This window comes from Chiloscyllium plagiosum, chromosome 14 (genome assembly GCF_004010195.1).
Source record: "Chiloscyllium plagiosum isolate BGI_BamShark_2017 chromosome 14, ASM401019v2, whole genome shotgun sequence".
Taxonomy (NCBI): Eukaryota; Metazoa; Chordata; class Chondrichthyes; order Orectolobiformes; family Hemiscylliidae; genus Chiloscyllium; species Chiloscyllium plagiosum.
The window spans coordinates 74168700-74191328 of NC_057723.1; the positions used below are offsets into that span (position 1 = coordinate 74168700).

The window sequence follows — 22629 nt, forward strand, 5'->3', positions numbered from 1 at the left end:
GATTTCATTCTCCAACGTTCTTTTTTTAAGAAGAATTTTAAGAATCCCTACAGTGTGGAAATAGGCCATTCAACGCAACACCGACCTTCCGAAGAGCAACCCACCCAGACACACTCCCCTACCCTATTACTCTACATTTACCCCTGACTAATGCACCTAACCTACACATCCCTGAACACTATGGGCAGTTTAGTATGGCCAATTCACCCAACCTGCACATCTTTAGACTGTGGGAGGAAACTGGAGCACCCGGAGGAAATCCACGCAGACATGGGGAGAATGTGCAAACTGTACACAGACGGTCGTCCGAGGGTGGAACTGGACCTGAATCCCTGGTGCTGTGAAGCAGCAGTGCTAACCACTGAGCCACTTTGCCGCCCATAACGTCTCGGAGCCACACTGTAGAACCTCTGCCAGATGAATCATTACACCAAGACCCCATATTTGCCTCTCAGGTAGATGCTGCACTGATCCAGAAAAAGGATGGCCTTGCAGTGTGCCAGTGAACACCGGCAATTCTGGGAAGCAGTTGACAATCCTGGGCATGCTTCTGTCTGAGTGGGATGTGGGTCAGCGGTAACAATAAGTGTTTCATACAATCATGGAATCCCCTACAGTGCAGAAGCAGGCCATTCAGCCCATTGAATCCACACCTACCCACCCAAAGAGCATCCCACACCCCATCCCTACCCCTATCCCTGCAACCGTACATTTCCCATTGGCTAACCTACCTACGGAGCAAGTTAGCATGGCTGCAATTGTGTCTGTCCTCGGATTTTGCCTGCTCCTCGGATGCTGCCTGAATTGCTGTGCTCTTCCAGCACCACTAATCCAGAATCTGTTTTCCAGCATCTGCAGTCATTGTTTTTACCTTTTGCACCTGTCCATCAAGGAGCTGGGGAAAGATTGTGAACAACTAAGACTCATCTGACACCATGACATCAGCTAGGAGGGGAAAAGATGAGAAAAAGGGTAGAAATTTGACAACAAACGTGCTTTCTGAGTACCCGGTCTGGGGCCAATACCTTACCACCACTGCTGAACAATAGTCCATTTTATAAAACCACGTTAACTTCCTTAATTGCTTCTCTCATGCAGTTGACTTTATACTTCATCACCGATATCCTTTATGACTGTCATTGCACAGTAGAAGTTTCAGTTCAAAAATTAAAATGTTTAAGCAATGCATTACCCAACAATAAACGATACAATAGATAAAAAGTTACCCAGTATAAAGAATTTGTGATTCTTTAGCAACTTTTATAACCTCAGAATGACTTTACAAGCAATTAAGTACTTTTTGTAGGAAATTACAGCAGCCAATTTGCACATAACAAGCTCTTCCAAATAGCAGCGAGGTAATGACCAGTTGGTATAGAAGTTGGTTGAGGGACTATTGTCAGTTATTGCATCAGAAGGATTCTCCTGCTCTTCCTCAAATAACGGCCCGAAATCAGTGGAAAGTGCTAAATTGCTGAGGGTGACACCCATCAGATGAATAATTAGATTAAATCAAGACCCCATCTGCCCTCTTGGAAGGACAGTGAGCTCTTCAAAGACAAGAAAGGGAGATTTTCCCAGTGTGTAAGCCAATGCTTACCTCTCGAAAAGCAGCCTGAAGTCAGGTCGTTCTCTCTGACGTTTGAGAGATATTGCTGCGTGCAAATTGACTGCCGCATTTCCTTACATCATAACAGTGACCACACTTCAGAAGTACTCCACTAGGAGCAAGGCCTTTGCATATCCTGGTTTTGTGAGCATCCACTTTCTGCAAACTTCGGCACAGGACCAGTCCCCCATCCCACTTTCTGCAGGAGTGCAAAAGTACAACACTCATCACATCATAATTACCCTTTCACAACACTCGGGCACATTGCAAGGACTGTCTGCTGTATAATCAGCAAAACAGTAGCAATTCAACAGTCCTGATCCTGTCCACTAATATGATTGCTGTCTCTGTTAAAATCATATAAGTCTCCTCAGATCAGCCTCTCTGGCACAACAAGAATGGACAAACTTCTAAAGCTCTGTTACTGGAGATGGGCGAGTGCTCTGACATTACTATCAAAAATATCTGGTCCTCTGATAGAGTCATAGAGATGGACAGCATGGAAGCAGACCCTTCGGTCCAACCCGTCCGTGCCGACCAGATATCCCAACACAAACAATTTGAGATCGTCTACACAATTACAATGGGTTATACATCGTCAAGCTGTCTGGAGCAGAGATGTTTGAAAAACAGATTTTACATTTGCGTGTTTGAATAAATTTCCGTTTCTGAATTACATTAACGTCCTTTGCCCTCAATATCAGTTGCCGCCATATGAAACCATATCATCTCATTGCAGTATTGATAATAGGTACGTTCCAATCCAATGCCTCAGAGCCAAGGTCTGGGTCAAGTATTTCACTTGCATTTTCAATATACCCAGTTTGCATGTGCTCAAGAAATACTTTCATTTAAGACCTAGTTTCCACTATTAGCTCAACTAGACCTACTGAACATCCCATGGCTTGATTCAAATGAAACCGAAGATACAAAAGCAGATTGAAACAAACCAAAGATAGGTTAGAAATACCATGTGTACCAAGAAAATGAGACTTAAGAAAAGAAAATCTCAAAACATAGAGGAGGAGCAAAGTGCAACATGAACAGGAAACAGTGAGGTAATTTCCACTGTTAGTAGAATCCTGGACAGCTATATAAAGCATGCCTTTCATTTCCACAACTGTTGTACCTTAATAAAAGCTCTCACATACATGAGTGACAAAGTCATTTCTCTCATTGCACTAATCTCTCTCGCTCCAGTTCAGTATAACTTTGCCTATATCTTTACAGTTTTCTAGGCATTCATCTGTTCTTAATATCCCAGGCTAACGCCACCAGGGTCACTATGACATGTTGTCTCTCTAAGATCTGGATATTTTACCTCTACAAACTGCTCAATTCATGTATAAACACCACCCTCATGAGAGAATACATATGGGTGGGCCCTATTTAGGATCACTGTTTCCTGAATGACATAGTTCCCCCGTACGTAAAGGATTATAAAAATGATATTGCAACAATCAAGTAGTGGGCTCGCAGATTAGTGGATAGCAAAAATTAACTCAGCACATGAATGGCAGAGTACGTTGAACCAAAGTGGAATTAATTTACTTTTTATCCAACCGTGAGCTCCGCTTGTGCAACTCAATAAAGTTCATAAAAACAGCAAAGGCATCTGTCGGTGGTGATTATGCTCTCCATTACCGGTGATACGGAAAACGGTTTGGATGAATAGAGTAAGTATATGCTCTTCAGAAATATGGGAAAAGAAATAACTCAACTGGAGAAATAACTCAACTCAATGAAGATGACCATGGCAGGTTATTGGTCAAGCTCACTGCAATGCGGTGAAAGGCATGTTTTACCCTTGATTTCCCCGTGCATTTGTCCACTTGTTTCAACAAACAATAATGAATGAGCTAATATATTCGTAGCTATGAGGGAAAGATTTAGACTGACAGATCTTGAGTCATCGTAAACTTGCACAACAGTTCACATACATGTTAACACAGCTCCTCAATGACTAGGTCTTCAGGTAAGCTTCAGGTAAGATACAATCCCCAAACTTCACAAAGTCTGCCTTTCTTTCTAAAAGACTTATTCCACCTTTTCTCGGTCAAGAAATGCCCTCATGAGTGATACCATCGTTGAAGAAATGAATAGAATCCCTGTAGTTCTATGTGATGTTCTTTACCCCTGTATGGTTTATCTTTTTCTACGCTTCTTCACTGCTCGTGGGTTTTTCTCTGAGAAATCTTCTTACAAATTTGTAATCCTAAATTATTCCCTTTGTCTTTTTTCATGTTGAGTCCTGAATGCAGCGAGAGTTTGATATTTTAATGTTCCCCTGCACAGCAGGGATAGGCTGTTTTCCTTCACTTTGGTTCGTTGTCTAAGACACTTCTCTGTGTATCATTGCCATTAATGTGGAATTGTTTGGCTTCAAAATATTCTTGATTTGCGATGCAGATGCAGTCAAATGCAGCAGGTACAGTAGCTTGCGACTTTCTTCAGTAGGGAGAGTCGAGCGAAAGGATTCTCGGGTAGTGGTTCTGGCAAAGAAGGCAGACGATGTCAAGCATAATCTTGGCTGCTTTCCTTCACTTCCATTAGTCCTAGCTGAAGGATGATTCAAGGTCAACTCTTCACTATTGTGGAAGCATTTCCACCATCCAGTACCCTGCAAGATGCAAAAGATTTCTCATAATACTAAAGTACAATTTGTAATTAAGGGTATTCAAAGAAACTCATGATTAGATTCCCTACAGAATGGAAACAGGCCATTCTGCCCATCAAGTCCACACCAACCCTTTAAAGAGTAACCCGCCCAGACCCATTCCCCTACATCAACCCCTGACTATGGGCAATTTAGTATGGTTAATCCACCCTAACCTGCACATCTTTGGACTATGGGAGGAAACTGGAGCACCCAGAAGAAACCCACACAGACACAGGGAGAATATGCAAACTCCACACAGACAATCACCTGAGGTGGGAATTGAACACAGCTCCCTGGCCCTGTGAGGCAGCAGTGCTAACCACTGAGCCACCGTGCCACCATATCTGACAAAACCAACACTGGGCTCTTTTGTCACAAATAGCACACCTGTGGCCCTTATTTCCGCTCCTCAGCAGTTATTGGTAATGTGGAGATAGATTTATCGAGTTGCAGAGATGTATAGTATGGAAATAGATCCTTCAGTGAAATTCATCCAGATATGCTAAACTAATCTAGTCCCATTTGTCAGCTTTTGGCCCATATCCCTCCAAGCCCTTTCTATTCACACACTCATTCATATGCCTTTTAAATGCTGTAACTATACCAGCCTCTACCACTTCCTCTGACAGCTCATTCCATACACACACCACCCTCTGCATTAAAAATATGCCCCTTAGATCCCTTTCAATTGTTTCCACTCTCACCTTACACCTATGTCCTCTAGGTTTGGACTCCCCTACCCCGGGAAAAAGATGTTGACGGTTCACCCCATCCAAGACTCTCATGATGTTATAAACCTCTATAAGGTCATCCCTCATAAACATAATCACAAGCTACTCCAGATTTCAGATGTCAGCTATAGACAGCAGGAAGTATGCATTTGATAGGCAGAAAGATGAATTCATCACATTATTAAGATCTGGCTTGCTTATTTGAAATTTGGATCCTGAAAAGTTTGCAGTTTGCAGCCATGGAATAGACTAGTCAAAATAGCAGCCATTTGTACAGTGTTCCAATGTGACAGTGAAACTATTTATATGAGATTTCCTAAGTATAGCAAGGGAGACAGATAAAGGAAAATTCTCACCTTGCTTTGAGCTAGATAAATAACTATTTGGTCACACCCCTCTTCTCTAAACAACCAAGGATCAAAATAAACATTTTCAACTCAAGGGACTGTCAACACTTATCAAGATCAGGTACACCCTGCAACAACTACCAGATGTCAACACATAACGAGCCACATTGGGTTAAATCTACTAAACTGATCCCTGCCTTTCACAACAGCTCCTAAGCAGGGTATTGGAGAGCTGAAGAATAGACTTCTGGTCATACTGTCTACCGACTAAATCACTGGAGAAAATTCTATAGTCATTCTACAGGTCAGCCTCTATTAGAAAGGAGCCAAGAGTGTGGTGCTGGAAAAGCACAGCAGGTCAGGCAGTGTCCGAGGAGCAGGACAATCGACATTACGGACAGAAACATCGATTCTCCTGCTCCTCGGATGCTGCCTGACCTGCTGTGCTTTTCCAGCGCCACACTCTCGACTCTGATCTCAAGCAACTGCAGTCCTGACTTTCTCCTCCATTAGAAAGTATCAAGTTAAAGATAACAGAAAAACGTGGGCTAGGTTCACCATGAGCAGCAACTTGTGAATCTGGCCCTTCTTAATTATTTTTTAAAAGAAAAGGTTGCTTATTGGGAACGGCCACAAAAGGGAAAATGGATAGCTGCATGGTCATATTTGTAGAAGTGAAAAGTTATACTGAACACTCAGAATTTAATCAAATTTATCTGAAGTATGAATTAAGCTCCGATTTTCAGAATGTCTCCTGACAGTGTCACGTTATAGAATCAGAACTGATTCTAGGCTGTTGGATCTGATATTACACATTGTTTAAATTCTATTCTTCAGCTCTTTTGATAGACTTAACAAATTCCCTTTTTAAATTATTACAGTCTCTGCCTTCATACTTACTTCCAGTAGGGTCTTCACAGTCTAACATATCTAAGTTTGAAAATATTTCTCCCAAGTTTCTCCTTCATTCTAGTTACAATTTTCAATCTCTTCAGTTAGTGGAAACAATTTTTTAATCCTTTAATACCATGCGTAATCTTGAATACCCTTTTAAGATCTCTATTAATCTTCCTTCTTCAGTGGTCTTCTAAGGAAGGAGTTTTACTCCCAGGAAGTCTATATTCTTTTGAATTTTCTTCCATGAAGACCTGCAGAGGCTGGGTCATTCAAGGCTGAAGTAAGCAGATTTCTAATCCACAAGGAAATCGAGGGTTATTGGGGGTGGGGGAGAGGTTAGGATTTCATAAAGAAGTGAGATATGGCAACAGATCGGAATTATCTTACTGAATGGTACAGCAGGCTTGGTAGATCAGAAGATCTGCTGTAATCATCTTACATTACAGGAGTATGATAAGTGGTGAGCAGTCATTATCCATCCTGACGAAGGGCTTTTGCCTGAAACATCAGTTTTCCTGCTCCTCGGATGCTGCCTGATCTGCTGTGCTTTTCCAGCACTACTCTAACCTTGACTCTAATCTCCAGCATCTGCAGTACCCACCTCCGCCTAGTCATTATCCATCCACCAAGTCACTGCCATCATTGTGTTTATTTCAACAAAATTCTTTAAAAATGTATCAAGATTCTTCTTTATTTCGTAGTGAAGTAGGAATTAAGGAAAAGTATGATGTGCTGGCTGCACTGGGAAAGAAAATTCACCTCCCAACCTGTCATGTCTGTAGTAGGTTAAAAGTAAAGAAGGTGCAGGATGAGAAAAGGATTTCCTCAGTTCACCAAGACACAATGAGCAGAAATGTTAGTGGTCATGATTCAAAGAGAGCAGGACGGTCCAAATGACCCCAACATTAATTCATATTCTACAGCTGTCAATGGCACTGGGGATCAGAATCCTACCCGGAGGCCCAGACATAGATCAATAGCCCTACACGGAAATCGGAGTCCAATGGGAGTGTTGAGGGAGGGGGAGGGGGTTTGGCATCATTGGGTGAAGGAGGATATTGAAGAACATGACTGAAGGAGGCATAGATCTCAGTTGGGGAGGGGAGGTGGTGATGGCAGGGTGACAGCAGGGCACGGAATGGAGGTATTTTTGGGTGGAGGAATACATGGAAGGTGGACCTGATCACAGAGGTACCTCAGGCAGCGTTTGCGTTGGGCAGGATAAGGGTGTAGGCCTTACCTCTTACATCCACAAAGTCCTTACCTTGGAGGAACCACAATGTTCAGAACCCGACATCTCAGAAACCCGAGATCTTGGTAATAACTAAAGTTGAAAAGCTCAGTGACTATGAGGCAGACTCTCTTGGGTTGAATGCCTCTCCACTTTCCAGCCTCAGTGAAATGGCCAAGTTGGAAGTGGGTTTGAGTCAGTAAACAGATTTGTCCAAGCAGAGACTCTCACCTACCATGTTAACCAATCTTACATTAAAATTCACATTAAGCTGACCAAAAGTGTCCGTTTAACAATCTTTGATAATACTGTTCCCCACGCTGCAGTGGGGGCAGGGTCATTAAATATGTCTGAGGTTGAGTTAAGGTTGAGTCTTCATTGACAAGAATTCAAAGGGAATGGGGATAGATAGGATACTGAAGTTAAGGTTACAGTCAGACCTGCCATGATCTTATTCAATGCAGAGGGAGCTTGAGTCTCGATGCTGGTACATTTAGTCAAGAACATCAGATCAAATGTATTTAGGTTAGTTAACTTTATTAAGCTCATTTAAATTTAGTGTCGTGAAATATAGAGAAGAAAAGACAGCAAAGAATGAAATGTGTGTAATCTGATTACACAAAGGACATGGAAAAATATACCCTTTTCACATAATTAGAATATGATTTTTATCAGCCCCACTTCTACAAAAATGTTATAATGACTTCAGAGGTGAAATACTTGACTCTAAGCCACATGGAGCAGAAAGAATCAAAGTTTATCTCTGGTCTGTTGATTGCAACTGGGAATTTGACCACTGCCAGAGGTGGGAAAGGGGAAGTTGTCAGATCTTTCACCTCTTGTGATTGCACATCAACTGCAACAGCACAGTCCCAATAACCTACTGTAACTCAAGTTTTCAGCTTGACACATTTCATAGTCCAATGCCAGTCAAAGGTCACATCTGAACAATGGCCTCTTGGTTAAGATCCTTGGGAATAATCACTGCTCACAAATCATAGCCCAGTGAGGAAACTTCTTCAGGGCAGAGGGGGAGGGAAACATTGGACAAAAACAATACCACTGAGGTCAAATGTACTTTATTCAACTGTTTCTATTTCTAAGAAAACATATCCATCGGACCGAATGCATGTCAGTCATAGATACTGAATACGGCTTCTTTTAAACATGTTTAGATTTACTGGCCCCAGCAGTCAAACAGCATTTTGTTTCTCAGGCCTTTGCTGAGGCAATTCAGAACTGGATACTCATAGTCCAATATGTGGCTAGGAAATTCGTGTTTAAATCAATTTGACTAGAATATGACACCGCCCTGGTATTTCAGATGGTTGACGTGTCCATGTTCAGTGATGGATTTTATAAGTTAGGAATGGTAGAAATTACAGAATGAGAATAGGCCATCTGCCATCAAATTTGAACCCTGAATAGGCTGTGAAATCCATCGCATTATAGACTTAGTCCCATGCTTTTAGTCTCTGAAGAGAAACATAGAATCCCTCCAGTGTGGGAAAAGGCCATTTGGCCCAACAAGCCCATACTGACCCTCTGAAGAGTAAGCCACCCATCTCCGTAATTTATGCACCTGACCTGTACACCCCTAAACAATTTAGCATGGCTACTTCATCTTTGGACTGTGGGAGGTGACCGGAGGAAACCCACACAGAAATGAGGAGAATGTGCAAACTCTACACAGACAGTCACCCAAGGGTGGAATCAGAGCCGGGTCCTTGGTGCTGTGAAGCAGCAGTGCTAACCACTGAGCCACTGTTCCATGTTGACTAAATACTTCTGAATTCCCAGTGGAAAGAATGAGGCTCAGGAATGTTGTGTAACCTTCAGAATCACCTAAACCTTGATTAGCTGTTTTAAATTCTCAATGTCTCAGGAAGCACAGTGCTCTTGCATTCTATTATATTCACTGTCCAATTCACCATTGTCTCGAATCGTTAATTCTGTTTCTAATTTGGTATTAAACTGTGTGCTTTTGAAATATGTAAATAAATCAGTTTTGTTGTTTTGCAGATGAATTTACCTTCAGGTTCTCAAGGCCAACTAGGGAAAGTGACACGGTGGCTCACAGTGCCAGGGACCTGGGTTCGATCGCACTCTCAGGTGATGGTCTGTGTGGAGTTTGCACATTCTCCCCGTGTCTGCATGGGTTTCCTCACAGTCTAAAGATATGCAGTTTTGCCATGCTGAATTGCCCCGTAGTGAGCATGGTAGATAGATTAGCCATGCTGAATTGCCCATAGTGTACAGGCTAGGGTGGATTGGCCATACTAAATTGCCCTGTTGTGTCCAGGGTTGTTCACGCTAGGTGGATTAGCCATGGAAAATACAGTGTGATGGGGTAAGTGGGGGTGGGGCTGGGTAGGATCGTCCTAAGAGGGGCAGTGTAGGCCTGATGGGCCAAATAGCCTGCTTCCACACTGCATGCATTATTCAATCTGTTGGCCCAGCCAGCAACACCCATGGTCCATGAGTGAATATAACAAAGGGACTGTAGTGATGATGTTGAATTTAGGCCACAACCCTCCATTGTTTATGGGCATTGTTGAGGCTGTTGCATTGGATTGAGGGCTTTTCACCTCCTCTCTGATACTAGGAGTAAAAAAGCAGAGACCACATCCTCGTCCATAAGGAATGAAGGCCAGTTAGCCTTTTTCATAAAGTTGGAGGTGGCTTAAAGCATCTTGAAAAGACCCAGTGCACCTATCTGTCTGAATGGAGAGTGAAAGAGCAAAATTTAAGGAGGGCAAAAAGAAAACTGTTAAGTCATTCAGTTCACTTTCATAGTGATTCACACATCCAATATCAACAAAAGGACTTATCATAGAGTCACTTACCTTCATCAGGAAGTCTCATTGACATCAAGGCCAAAGGATAAAGGCAAGGGAGAAAAACAGAAATAAAAACAGAAACTGCAAACGGAAAAGAAAATGGAAAGACAGAGAGAAGAGCAAAATGTTTAGAACAAGTAGTGTTATGATGCAAGCAGCATGCATGGAACAATTGACACAGACACAATGCACAACATTGAGGTTATTCTTCCTCACAAATACCACATGCTTTCCCTCCTACTGGTAGATCAAGTGTCCAAAGAATATGAGAACACCACTCGACAAGTTGTTGGGCAAACCAATCAGGGACATTGAAGTAGGTACATTCCCGCGTTCTTAAATACACTATCTATTATCACACCTATTTTGGTATTCTTATCATCCACACTATGTTGTCATATTAAAGTGTGTTGCTTCCATTCTTGGACATCTGAAAGGTAACTGAGCATAGAATACTCGATGTAAGCAGCACATTTCATGAATTCAGATGCAGACGTTAGCAGGGCTACACAGGACTCTCTATGGATAATGCTCAATAGCCCCAGCAAGGCCAGTTGCAATCTCCAAGTGAGTTTCTAACACTTGGGGAACACTGATTTCAGACAGTAAGGTGAGGAAAGAGTCAACGGCGGGTAGCAGATTCATAAACTCACCTTTTCCTCCAGATCTTTGATTTGCCGTTTCTGAACATCAGTTTTATCTTCCAGATCCCGTATCCTCTGAAAAACAACACACACACCGAGTGAAGCTGGGGGAGCTACCCTAATACCACTGTACCCCTACGACAACAGGTCAACGTTACTCACCCAACAAAACCTCTTTTCCCAGCATTGCAACAAAAGATGCACATTTCTTGTATTTACAATAATGATTGCCGTATTCTCATCATCAAGTGTGTTGCTTCTATTCTTGGACATCTGAAAGGTAGCTGAGCATAGAATACTCGATGTAGGCAGCACACTTCATGAATTCAGATGAAATTGAAAGTTTCAATTACTGTGTTTCAGAGTAAATATGATTCTGAGTATCTTTGGAGGTGTGGAGGGATATTTCATTCCAGTTTGAGAACTGGTCTAATACCAGCTGTAATATTAATGTTGTAAAATGGACTCTTGTGAACAGGAAATGGCTCATTACTCTGCTCCTTTTAACCCCACTTTCTCTGCATAACAATCTGACCACCTGTGCCTCAGAAACACATTCATCTGTATCATTGAACCTGTTGGCTCTGTGATACCACGCGCGCCTGAGAAAGAGGCTGAGGGTTTATTTATTTTAATTTCAAAAATAGTCTTTATATGCATACGTAGTCACTAAAGCAGTTCGGATCTGTACATTCTCTGCATGTGGAAACAAACAAAATATTGGAGTTTGACTTTCCCTACAGTTCCAACAAACAAACCCAAGACACTTCTAACTTATACAAGACTATACTTACACACATCTGAGGCACCAGGAGGATTCAATATTTGAACAGACCCCCATTGTACCTTGGCCAAAGGACGTAAGACGGTAGTCTTTCTCCACTGCATCCTGGCAACAGATGCCCCAAGCTTTAGTGCATCACTCAGCACGTAATCTGACGATCCAGTTAGATGCTGAGCTGTAATCACATTCCCACTGGATGGTGGGAATGTGTCTGAGACTGAAGGGCCACCAGGAAGCTCTCCAGCTTTGAGAACTCCCTATCAACAGAGCCTGGAGCTGCCCAGACAGTTTGAAGAGTGAAGACTTCTGTAAAACCTACACTTCAAAAGGGGTCACAACTGCCAGGAGATCCAGGTTTAAGTTTGCTTGCTGGGCTGAAAGGTTTGTTTTCAGATGTTTCATCACCATGCTAGGTAACATCATCAGTGAGCCTCCGGTGAAGCGCTGGTGTTCTGTCCTGCTTTCTGTTTTGTGTGTCTAGGTCTGTTAAGGTGGGTGATATCATTTCCGGCTCCTGAGGAGGAGGTCATTGTTGAGGAAGAACCTCCTCCTCAGGACAGCTTTTTGCAACTCCTGTCACAACCACGGGGAGGAGATTTTCAAAATGTCAGACACAGCGTTGGACCCTTGCTCTGCCAAAGGGTCCAAAATTAATAGACTGTCTCAGGAGCTCTGAAGAATAGTCACTTGACCCGAAACATTAACTCTGATTTACCTCCACCGACGCTGCCCAACCTACTGAGTTTTTCCAGTAATTTCTGTTTTTGTTTCTGATTTACAGTATCCGCGGCTCTTTCGGTTTTTATGTCTCCATTTAAGATTTGGATTTAAGCTTCCATTGATGGCCTACTCAGTGTATCGATCGCTGTGCGATCTAAACAAAGCACAAAGGAGATACACAAAACTCCGTTGATCTCTGGTGGGTTCATTCACAGTTAAAATAGTAGAGGGCAATCACATTCTTTCTCCAGGCTGCTACAATGCAGAGTGGCTATGGATCCTGGTCATGTGATGGCATTTAAGTATTTGGGTTCAATTTCTTAAAGGGACATTACTCTCACAGTGATAGAACACAGTACATTTAGTTGGCCTATTAGGGCCTGTGTGTTGACACCTTATTTGTTCCATTCACCATTCACAAGACTGCACCTACAGCAGATTCAAACCTCCTCCCACCTTGAGGATTCGCTGAATATACACATGGAATACAGAGAGGGTAACACCCACTATCATTGATCCCTCATTGTTTTTCCTGTAGAAACTGGATGATTAATGTGTTTTTGATAAAATGCAGTAGGGAAAAAGCCTCTCAGAGTGCTGTGGCTCAGTTTAACTTCACTTAATTGCTCTCCTTTCCATTCTGGCTTTAGAAATCTTATTCTGTCTCACAACCACAGAACAATCTGGGTTGTTGTGCTGACTTATTTCCCCCCAATCCTCCCATCACAACTGCCACACCATTTTGTAATGTCTTTGTTTTTCATTCATTCGATGAGGGTGTCACTGGTTGGGCAGCATTTATTGCCCATCCCTAATTGCCCAGAGGACAATTGAGAGTCAACCACATATAGGCCAGACCAGGTAAGGATGGCAATTTCCTTCCCTAAAACACACTACTGAATTGTTGTTTTTCCAACAATTGACAATGGGCTTATCGTTTAAATGCAAATTTTTTTTTGAATTCAAATTCCACCATTTGCCACAGCAGGATTCAAACCTGGTTCCCAGAATGTTACCTCCCCTCTCCGGCCTATCACCCTCACCTTAACCTCCTTCCACCTATCGCATTCCCAACGCCCCTCCCCCAAGTCCTTTTATCTTAGCCTGCTTGGCACACCCTCCTGATTCCTAAAGAAGGGCTTATGCCTGAAACGTCGATTCTCCTGCTCCTTGAATGCTGCCTGACCTGCTGCGCTTTTCCAGCAACACATTTTCAGCTCTGATCTCCAGCATCTGCAGCCCTCACTTTCTCTCTGGATTAACAGTCCAGTGACAATGTCACTAGGCCATTGCCTCCCCTTTGATAATGAGCCTTAATGTGATGGATGGTATGGGTAGGTTGACCATGTTGCGAACATTACTGGAGCTAGAATAATAAATGACTTACCAATTTAATAGCAATACATCAGGCAACAGCTTATGGTATCCAGGAAGCAAACACAGAGTCGGTAAATTCTACTTATTGCCACTAGCTTATCGTATTTAGGATTTTAAAGAAAATTCTTTTCCAGGCCCAGTTGTTGCTCACAAATGCAACTATGTTTCACCAATTACATTTACAATCTGACCCATGTTTTTCTCATAAAATCTTATTGTTGGCAGCAACATGGCATTCTGCTCAGGGGCTCAAAGCACAAGTGCTATACTCCAGGCAGACACCACAGAAGGATAGCCAAAGGATTCAAGACTCTGCTGGGAAACGGCTCACTGCATGGATTCTAAATTGGCAGGTATGCAAATCCCTCGCACTATTTGTTTATTTAAAGAGAGTGTGCAGAAATCCCTCATATGGTTTGCTTATTTAAAGAGACAGCACACATCGCATTCAGAATAGAATCAAACCCATCACACCAGTTTACTGCCTCTTAGCATTAGCGTCACACTGTCGATTCCAATTCATTTTACTAGGTTTTTTAATAGGCTTTGCTTAAAGTATGCTACTGTAAATAAAACCAAATTAATTGTACACAATCTTGACAGCAGCCCTTATTTCAACATAGCTAGTTTCCAGTACGTTCAACGGTTATTTGTATGGATTTGAAATAAACGCTGTTCAGATATTATTGTCTTGGGCCGTGGCCGGGGACAGTTCTGGATGCACAGTGTATTTTCACTTTACACAGGCATCTGTAACCCAACAGCATAGGCAGAGTTTTTTATTGCCTATGGCAGAGGTGTTAGACAGCGGGAGGGGTCCAGAAAATTTACACATTGGGAAGACGTCATTGGCTTATGATGTGTTCGAAACACGAACAGATTTTCAAAGGGAGAGCAGGAGGAGAGAACTGCAAAAATACACGCAGCTCCAATTAATTGCTTGCCAGAGTGCACTAGGACAATGGGCAGCAAGTTAATGAATTTTCAAATGGCCAGCAGGAGGAACACCGAAAGGCTGGAACACACTGCAGTGAAATTAGGGTGAAGCAAATTCGGATAAGCTGTGATTTCAGTTATGGAAAAGTTGTCAGCTAATCCCACTAGAGGAATAGGAAGACCAATAGACAGAGGCCCATGACAACTGACGAAGTTCCAAACTAGTAACTCCAGATTGGTCGAACCTGCATGTAACCATGCCAACCAAACAGGAAGGCGTTTGGCCACATGACAAGATGATATGTGGGAAAGCCTTCATTTGACAGAGATCGCTCTGTGAGACCGCACAAGTAACAACTGATATGTCCAACAAATGCTCTTCTGCTCATCCTCTCTAAAGCCACAAAACAGCATGGACCATGCTCTGGGGCTGTGCACTGCAGCATGAGAACATGGAAAAGATGTTTACATTGAAAATACGGTGGCTAAACAGCACTCATCTGAAGGCATCACACTAAGCGATGAAAGATCACTAAGTTTCTTCTGATCTAACATCCAACATTTTACAATGCCTTTTACTGTATGAGGTCAGACCATTATAAGGTGTGGACAAGTTGAAAATAAAGAGACACTTTTATATACTTACCGCATCACTGTACTTTCATTTGGATTTTACGAGCGTGTGTGTTTGTAGGCAAAGTTAACTATCATAGGGAGCCCCTGGATTTCTTGAAATCCGCTTAGCATAAATTTGTGGGCAGGTCCCCAACGATTTGACTTATCATGATTTTATTATAGCTGTCAGGATCACAGAGGGTGGGGTTCATGAGGGTTCATGAAAGGTTTGTGTCCTTCCTGAGTTCAGTGCCATTTGTGCATCACTACGAAAATGAAACAGCCCTTCGTCATTACATACCCGAATCCAGAGGTGAAATATTTCAAGTCCAACTCCAGAACAGGCCGAACTGCAACTTCAATAACTTATCTGGACTCAACGTTACTCCAAGAATCACCTGAATTGGTGTGTCTCATTATGAGAAATGGCTACCATAGTCTTTTCCAGTGACAGCCACAGGTGTACCCTCACCTTTGAATCACCTTCTTAATCTTCACAACTGCAGTGGATCTATCTTATCTCTCCACGCTTCAGGCTCTCTGCCTTTCTTACTGATGAAGGGCTTTTGCCCGAAACGTCGAATTTGCCTGTCCTCGGATTTTGCCTGTCCTCGGATGCTGCCTGAACTGCTGTGCTCTTCCAGCACCACTAATCCAGAATCTGATTTCCAGCATCTGCAGTCATTGTTTTTACCCGGTGTGACAGCAAGGCTAATCACGCTCTTAGACACAGAGTCATAGAGAGGTACAGCATGGAACAGACCCTTCGGTCCAACTCGTCCATGCCGACCAGGTATCCTAAATTAATCTTGTACCATTTGCCAGCACTTAGCCCATGTCCTTCTCAACCCTTCCTATTCATATACCCACCCAGATACTTTTAAATGCTGTAATTGTACCAGCCTCCACCACTTCCTCTGGCAGCTCATTCCATATTTGCACCACCCTCTGCATGAAAACCACCCTTAGGTCCCTTTTATATCTTTCCCCTCTCACCTTAAACCTATGCCTTCTAGTTCTGGACTCCCCCACACTGGGGTAAAGATCCTAACTATTCACCCTATCCATGCACCCTCATGATTTTTAAACCTCTATAAGGTCACCCCTCTGCCTCTGATGCTCCAGGGAAAACAGCTCCAGTCTATTCAGCCTCTCCCTATAGTTCAAACCCTCTAATCCTGGCAACATCCTTGTAATTCTGTTCTGAACCTTTTCAAGTTTACCATTTCCCATAGCAGGAAGATCAGAACTGAACATAGTATTCCAAAGTGGCCAAACCAATGTCCTGGACAGCCCCCAACATGACTTCCTAACTTTTATGCTCAATGCACTGACCAATAAAGGCAAGCATACAAAATGCTTTTATTCACTCTCTGTGACTCCACTTTCAAGGAACTATGAACCTGCACTCTTTGTTCAGCAACACCCCCCAGGACCTTACCATGAAGTGGATAAGTCCTGCTCTGATTTGCCTTTCCAAAATGCAGCAGCTCACGTTTATCTAAATTAAATTCCACCTCCAACTCCTCAGCCCTTTCTGAAGAACAGCAGAGCGGCTTTGGCCAACATCTATCCCTCAACCAACATCACGACGATGCACCACTTGGGGTGCTTAATCATTGTTGGTGGGAGCTTGGAAATTCCTCCATTGCAACAGAGATTATGTTTCAAAAAGTGATCCACGAACTGTGCAGTCTTCTGGGCCATCCCAAGGTTATGCAAGATGCTGAGGACATACAGGTCTTTGCAAATGACTGCACATTAACTGAAGTGGATACACGTTTTACCTAATTTCTGGTGCAACTTATAGAAACTTAAGTACATTGTAAAACCAGTGGGTTAATCTCCTCCCGAGTTCTGACATTTCTCCTCACACCAATAGATCCGTTGTGTGAATTGGTGGAGGTTGGGAAGCAGACTATTTATTCAAACCCATACCTGATGTGCTTGTTGCAGGAGCTCCATCCTCTCCTGCAGGATTTGGCAGTCATACTCCCTGCTCTTCCTGAGCATCTGACGTCTCAATTTCTCCACGGCAATTCGCAAGTCATCCTTCTGCTTCTCAGTCAGTGACTCCCCCAGTTTGATGACTGTGTCCTGCTGTAATGCATTGTACAGGGTAGCCTCCAGCTCCTGGATATGCTGAAATAACAAGTTTACAACATGAAAACATCAAAGGAAAGCAAAACAATTTGCAAAAGGACTGAAAGTTGCAAGGGGCGGTGGGGAACGGAGAAAGAGTGTTGACACAGAATTTCCTGACCAAAGCAGATTTGTACACCTCATTGGCCCTTAGGTCACTGGGACAACTTCTTCATGCAGAGGGTGGTGCATATGTGTCTCTGAATCAGACTCACTGGTACAAGCAGTCCATGCTGACCATAATTCTGAATTAAACAAGGCCCACCTGCCTGCACTTGGCCCATACCCCTCCAAACATTTCCTATTATGATGTCTTCTTTTGTATTTCCTGACCTCAGCAAGAGGTCCCTGGTATCTCACTGAACCAACCGTCCTTCATGTACCAGTCTAATAAGTGAATATCATCGGAGAATTTTGTTATTGGGGACTGTCAAAGTTGAGCCCAATTTTGTGCTTGGCCAATGTTTGTGCAGACTTTCAATGGCTATGCCTTTCCATAGGTTGGTTATGTTTTCTGTACTGTGATGAAAGTTGTGCGATTTCCATTTAGTCATCTTTGATTTTAGATTGTGGATTTCAAACTAGTGGCATAAGGGTTTTGGTTTTTTTGTGTGAAGATGTTTAATAGTTAACTAAGTCAGTCTTTACAGAACTATGACTTTAAACCAGTTGGTGTTAGAGTGTACTTGCTTGAAGGCCTCCTGGGTTTAGAGTCATACAGCATGGAATCAGACCCATCAGTACAATTAGTCCATACTGACCTTGATTCTAAACTAAACTAGTCCCACCTGCCTGCACTTGGCACAGATCCCTCCAAACATTTCCTATTCATGTACTTATCCAAATGTCTTTTAAACATTGCAACTATACCTGCATCTACAACTTTGTCTAGAAGTTCATTCCACACATGAACCACTGTTCACATATGAACAGATACAAATCACTATAAATGCCAAAGGAAACATCACAGAAGCGCTTCACAGGAGGCTCCCAAGCACTGAGGATGTCACCTAGACAGGGGACGAAACGTCTGCAACACAAATTCCCAGCTCGGCGAACAGAACCACAACAATGAACCACTCTCTGTATAAAGAAGTTGCCCCTGCTTCCTTTTGAAATCTTTCTCCTCTCACCTTAAAAAATGTCCCTAATCTTGAAATCCCTAACCACAGGGAAAAGACAACAGGCAACTCTCACTACCCATGCCCCTCATGATTTTAAAGACCACTATAAGGTCACCCCTCAACCTCCCACGCTCCAGTGAAAAAAGTCCCAGCCTATCCGGCCTCTCCCCATAACGCAAAACTTCCATTCTTGGCCACATCCTGGTAACCCTTTCCTGAACTTTCTCCAGCTTGAAAGTATCCTTCATATAACAGGGCGACCAGAACTGCACACAGTATTCCAGAAGAGGTCTCATCAATGTCCTGTACAACCTCAACATGACATCCCAATTCTGTTACTCAAACATTTGAGGAATGAAGGCAAGCATACTAAATACCTTCTTAAACATCCAGTCTACATATAATGCAAACTTCAAAAGAATTATGTACTTGAACCCCATGTTAATGGAATTTTGTTTGTATTGTGGGGTTTTTCAATAGAAGAGAGATAATGTTGAAATACCTTGATTTGATTTTGTGATTACAGCTAACAGTTTGAGCTTAGAAAATTCAGATGTGGGAAACCTTTTATTCAGTTTTAAGAAGACCTGAATGGGACGACATACAGGTAAATATTTTTCCAGAAAAGAAGATGGTGTAGAGTAGTGAATACGCTTCTAGGTATTATAAGAACTCTGTATACTGTAGTGAACACACTCATAGATATTATAATAAGATCTCTGTAGAAATGAAAATCCTTTTAATATAGAACAATAGATAATTGACACTTCTGGGCAATGTATACTGAAGTTATTTACCATGTATGCTTGATCCAGGGCTTGTTTCCTATAATCTAACTCTTCCTCCAGGTAACCTTTTTGTTTGCAAAACATATCCTGCAAGAAAAGTAAAAATGACATTTATTAAGTTCTGTTGCTCCAGAACATTTTGTAGCAACATGATTGCTCCATTGCATCCCCATATGTCCTGGGAAAATAGGTTTAAAGCTCTTCTGCTCATTCAGGTCATCTTCAAGTTTTCCAGACAGCAGCCTCTTCCTTTGGCAAACAACCAAAGATAGGAGCTAATTACTGCCGACGCTGGATTCTGTACTGAAAACAACAAATGCTGGAGATCACAGCAGGTCAGGCAGCATCCATGGAGAGCAAGCTAACATTTCGAGTCTAGATTACTCTTCATCAGAGACCTGAGTTCTTCTGATGAAGAGTCATCTTGACTCGAAATATTAGCTCGTTCTCTCTCCATGGATACAGCCAAAGATAATGGTGGGACCCAGAGGTCAACTAGAGGTTTAATTGACTTACAATGGGGTAGCCCCAAGTTTTTAACAATGTCTGCCATGGTGAAAGCAATATGGCCAGGCCTATCAACAAAGGGTGGAATATAAGTGGACATCACCAGGCATACAGGCACCATCTGTTCAATTGGGATTGGTACTAGCCAAGGTACATTAGGGTGAGCAAAAGCAGTAGTAGTGGTGGAACAGAGGAGGGTAAAAGCCCAGGATTCCTACTTCTGGCCATCATCATGCAACACACACCACCCTGATGGAGTACCTGGTAAGTTTTGAGGAGAAAAAGAAGTGCTCAGTGAAGCCGAGGCTAGACTCAGTTCCAAATAACCACAAGGTGAGTGGCCATTCGCGGACAAGGTCCACCCCAGTCAGGGCAGGGAGATCTGTCACTCCAGAAAATACCTACATTATAATACCTCAGGAAACCAGATTAGAAATGGACATCTTTTATTGTTGGACACCAAAACAGAGCCACCACTCATAGAAAGGTGGAACAGCAGGAGGCCATTCAGCCCTTTGAGCCTGCTCTGGCATTCATCTTAGTGGTGGCTGATTGTTCAATTCAATGGCCTAATCCTGCCCTCTCCCATAACCTTTGGTCCCATTCACCCCAAATGCTGTATCTAGCCGCCTCTTGAATACATTCAATATTTTGGCATCAACTCCTTCCTGTGGTAATGAACTCCACAGGCTCACCACGTTTTGGGTGAAGAAATATCTCCTCATCTCTGTTCTAAGTGGTCCACCCTGAATCCCCTGGTTCTGGTGACACCCACCATTGGGAACACCCTTCCTGCATCTACCCTGTCTAGTCCTGTTCCAATTTTATAAGTCTCTATGAGATCCACACCCCTCCATTCATGCCATGACAGATAGAGGCTCGCCTGGGACACATAGTTCCCTTGGTATGTCTTTTTAACACCAAGAAACGTTATCACACAAAACTGAACTATTTTCCCCTCACCAAATCGCCATGGTAATATTTTATTTATTTAACCCATTTCTGAATCAACATGTCCAGAGTTGCTATTACATACCTCTAGAGCAGGTAGGTCTTCAATTCAGGCCAGGGATAGGGACACTATCACGGCACTACAAGAGGGCCGTGGGACTGTTTTATAAAGGGCTCAGGTGATGAGTTCAGTGGGGCCGGCCATTGCCTGTTACCAAAGAAACTTATACTCAATGAGTTAAGGAAGATTAATTTGTCATTCCCCAAGAAGTAGTTCTCTTTCTCTCTTTCTCACTCTCACACACACACAGACAAAAACTCAGCCATAGAAGCAGTAAAAGGAACCCACACCCCGTCCACCTAACCCTAAACTGTGTCAAGGAGTCTTTGAATTATTGTGTCTTCCACAGAACACTTAAAGATTAGCAAGTGGCAAAATCACAGCAGAATTTCAAGTTGTTCATTGAATCTGAGTAAGAATTGCATTCCGTACCATCTCAATCTCCAAATCTATCATCTTCTGGTGCAGTGCAGCCTCTGTACCTTCAATCTGCTGTAGCCACTAGAAAATGAGAAAAGCAGTACATTTTACATTAATCCCAATTCACAAAACAAGCCCACACTCTGTAGTCAGCACATTCAGATTATCAAGACCTTGAAGTAAGCTTTCAAATAATTTATTTTACATCTCCTTATTCCATGACTTGATTTACTGGCCTATTTTGCATGGAACAAAAAACAAAACTGAACTTGTTTGGAAAATCCAAAGCAAGGGGTCCAAAGTTGCTGTTCCAAGTTTTAACAAATTTGGTTATATCTTAGGTTTTGTTTGGCAATAACCGATCATTCACCTGCAGATAATTTTCTTAAAGCTAGATGGTGTGATACTATGATTAAACAGTGTTTAATTCAGGCTTTGTGCGGTATGTAAAATGTTTAACATCACGCTCGGAAGGGATCCGTAAATCATTCTATTGGGAAACAACAGATCCCAACCTGGTTTATAGCTAAAATAAAGTTGTATAACACATGATTATCCATGTGTAAAGTCCAAAGGTAACTTCGAATGAAGTTCATAGCTATCTAAGGACTATAACTAGATTATACAGACCCAGGTCCAATTGTGATTGAGAAACACTGGATGCATAAAGGATAATTCATTGCCTCATGCTGTTGATGATATGTGACCATTGTCAACTTTATTGAAATAGTAATGCACAGTGTACGCAGACATAATATGATATATTGTCGCCATTGTGCACCCCAAGAGATCTCCAGGTTCAATCTGCTCCTTAAGATAGTGCTTCATCACAAAACCAGCATAAGATAATCAGATCTCTGTTGCCCCTGATAGCTGGCTATTCTATCTGCTGCTCCTAGGTACATCCCAGGGAGCTCCAAACACAGAATGGGCCACAGAGACTATTTGCACGTAGTATTAACAGAGAGCTGAAGCTAGGAGATGATTCTGGGGGGAATTAGGCCCTAATAGGGATAGAAGTACTATTTATTTTCAACTCCAAATGCATAAACTATACAGAACAATTGCAGCATGGAGGGTTTGTGATGGTAACCATTAGATTAGATTATCTACAGTATGGAAACAGGCCCTTCGGCCCAACAAGTCCACACCCACTGTCCAAAGAGTAACCCATCCAGACCCACTCCCCTACCCTATATTTACCCCCGACTAACACTATGGGCAATTTAGCATGGCCAATTCACCT

At 42.5% G+C, this 22629-nt stretch overlaps 1 protein-coding gene across 2 annotated transcripts in view; it reads right to left on the reverse strand.

The window, feature by feature from the left end:
- Window positions 1-223: 223 nt before the first annotated feature.
- The window catches only part of jakmip2 (janus kinase and microtubule interacting protein 2), a 278068-nt gene continuing 255662 nt past the window's right edge, over window positions 224-22629 (reverse strand). The window contains exons 20-25 of one of the 2 annotated variants that reach the window (XM_043704012.1): window positions 21396-21464; window positions 19454-19531; window positions 17329-17532; window positions 10968-11033; window positions 10321-10395; window positions 4147-4229 (exon numbers count right to left, since the gene is read on the reverse strand). In XM_043704012.1, the coding sequence (XP_043559947.1) occupies window positions 10345-10395; window positions 10968-11033; window positions 17329-17532; window positions 19454-19531; window positions 21396-21464 (468 nt within the window). In that variant the 3' untranslated portion in view covers window positions 4147-4229; window positions 10321-10344. Of the gene's footprint in view, window positions 4230-10320; window positions 10396-10967; window positions 11034-17328; window positions 17533-19453; window positions 19532-21395; window positions 21465-22629 lie in introns of both variants that reach the window. The other variant, XM_043704011.1, reaches the window with a different exon arrangement.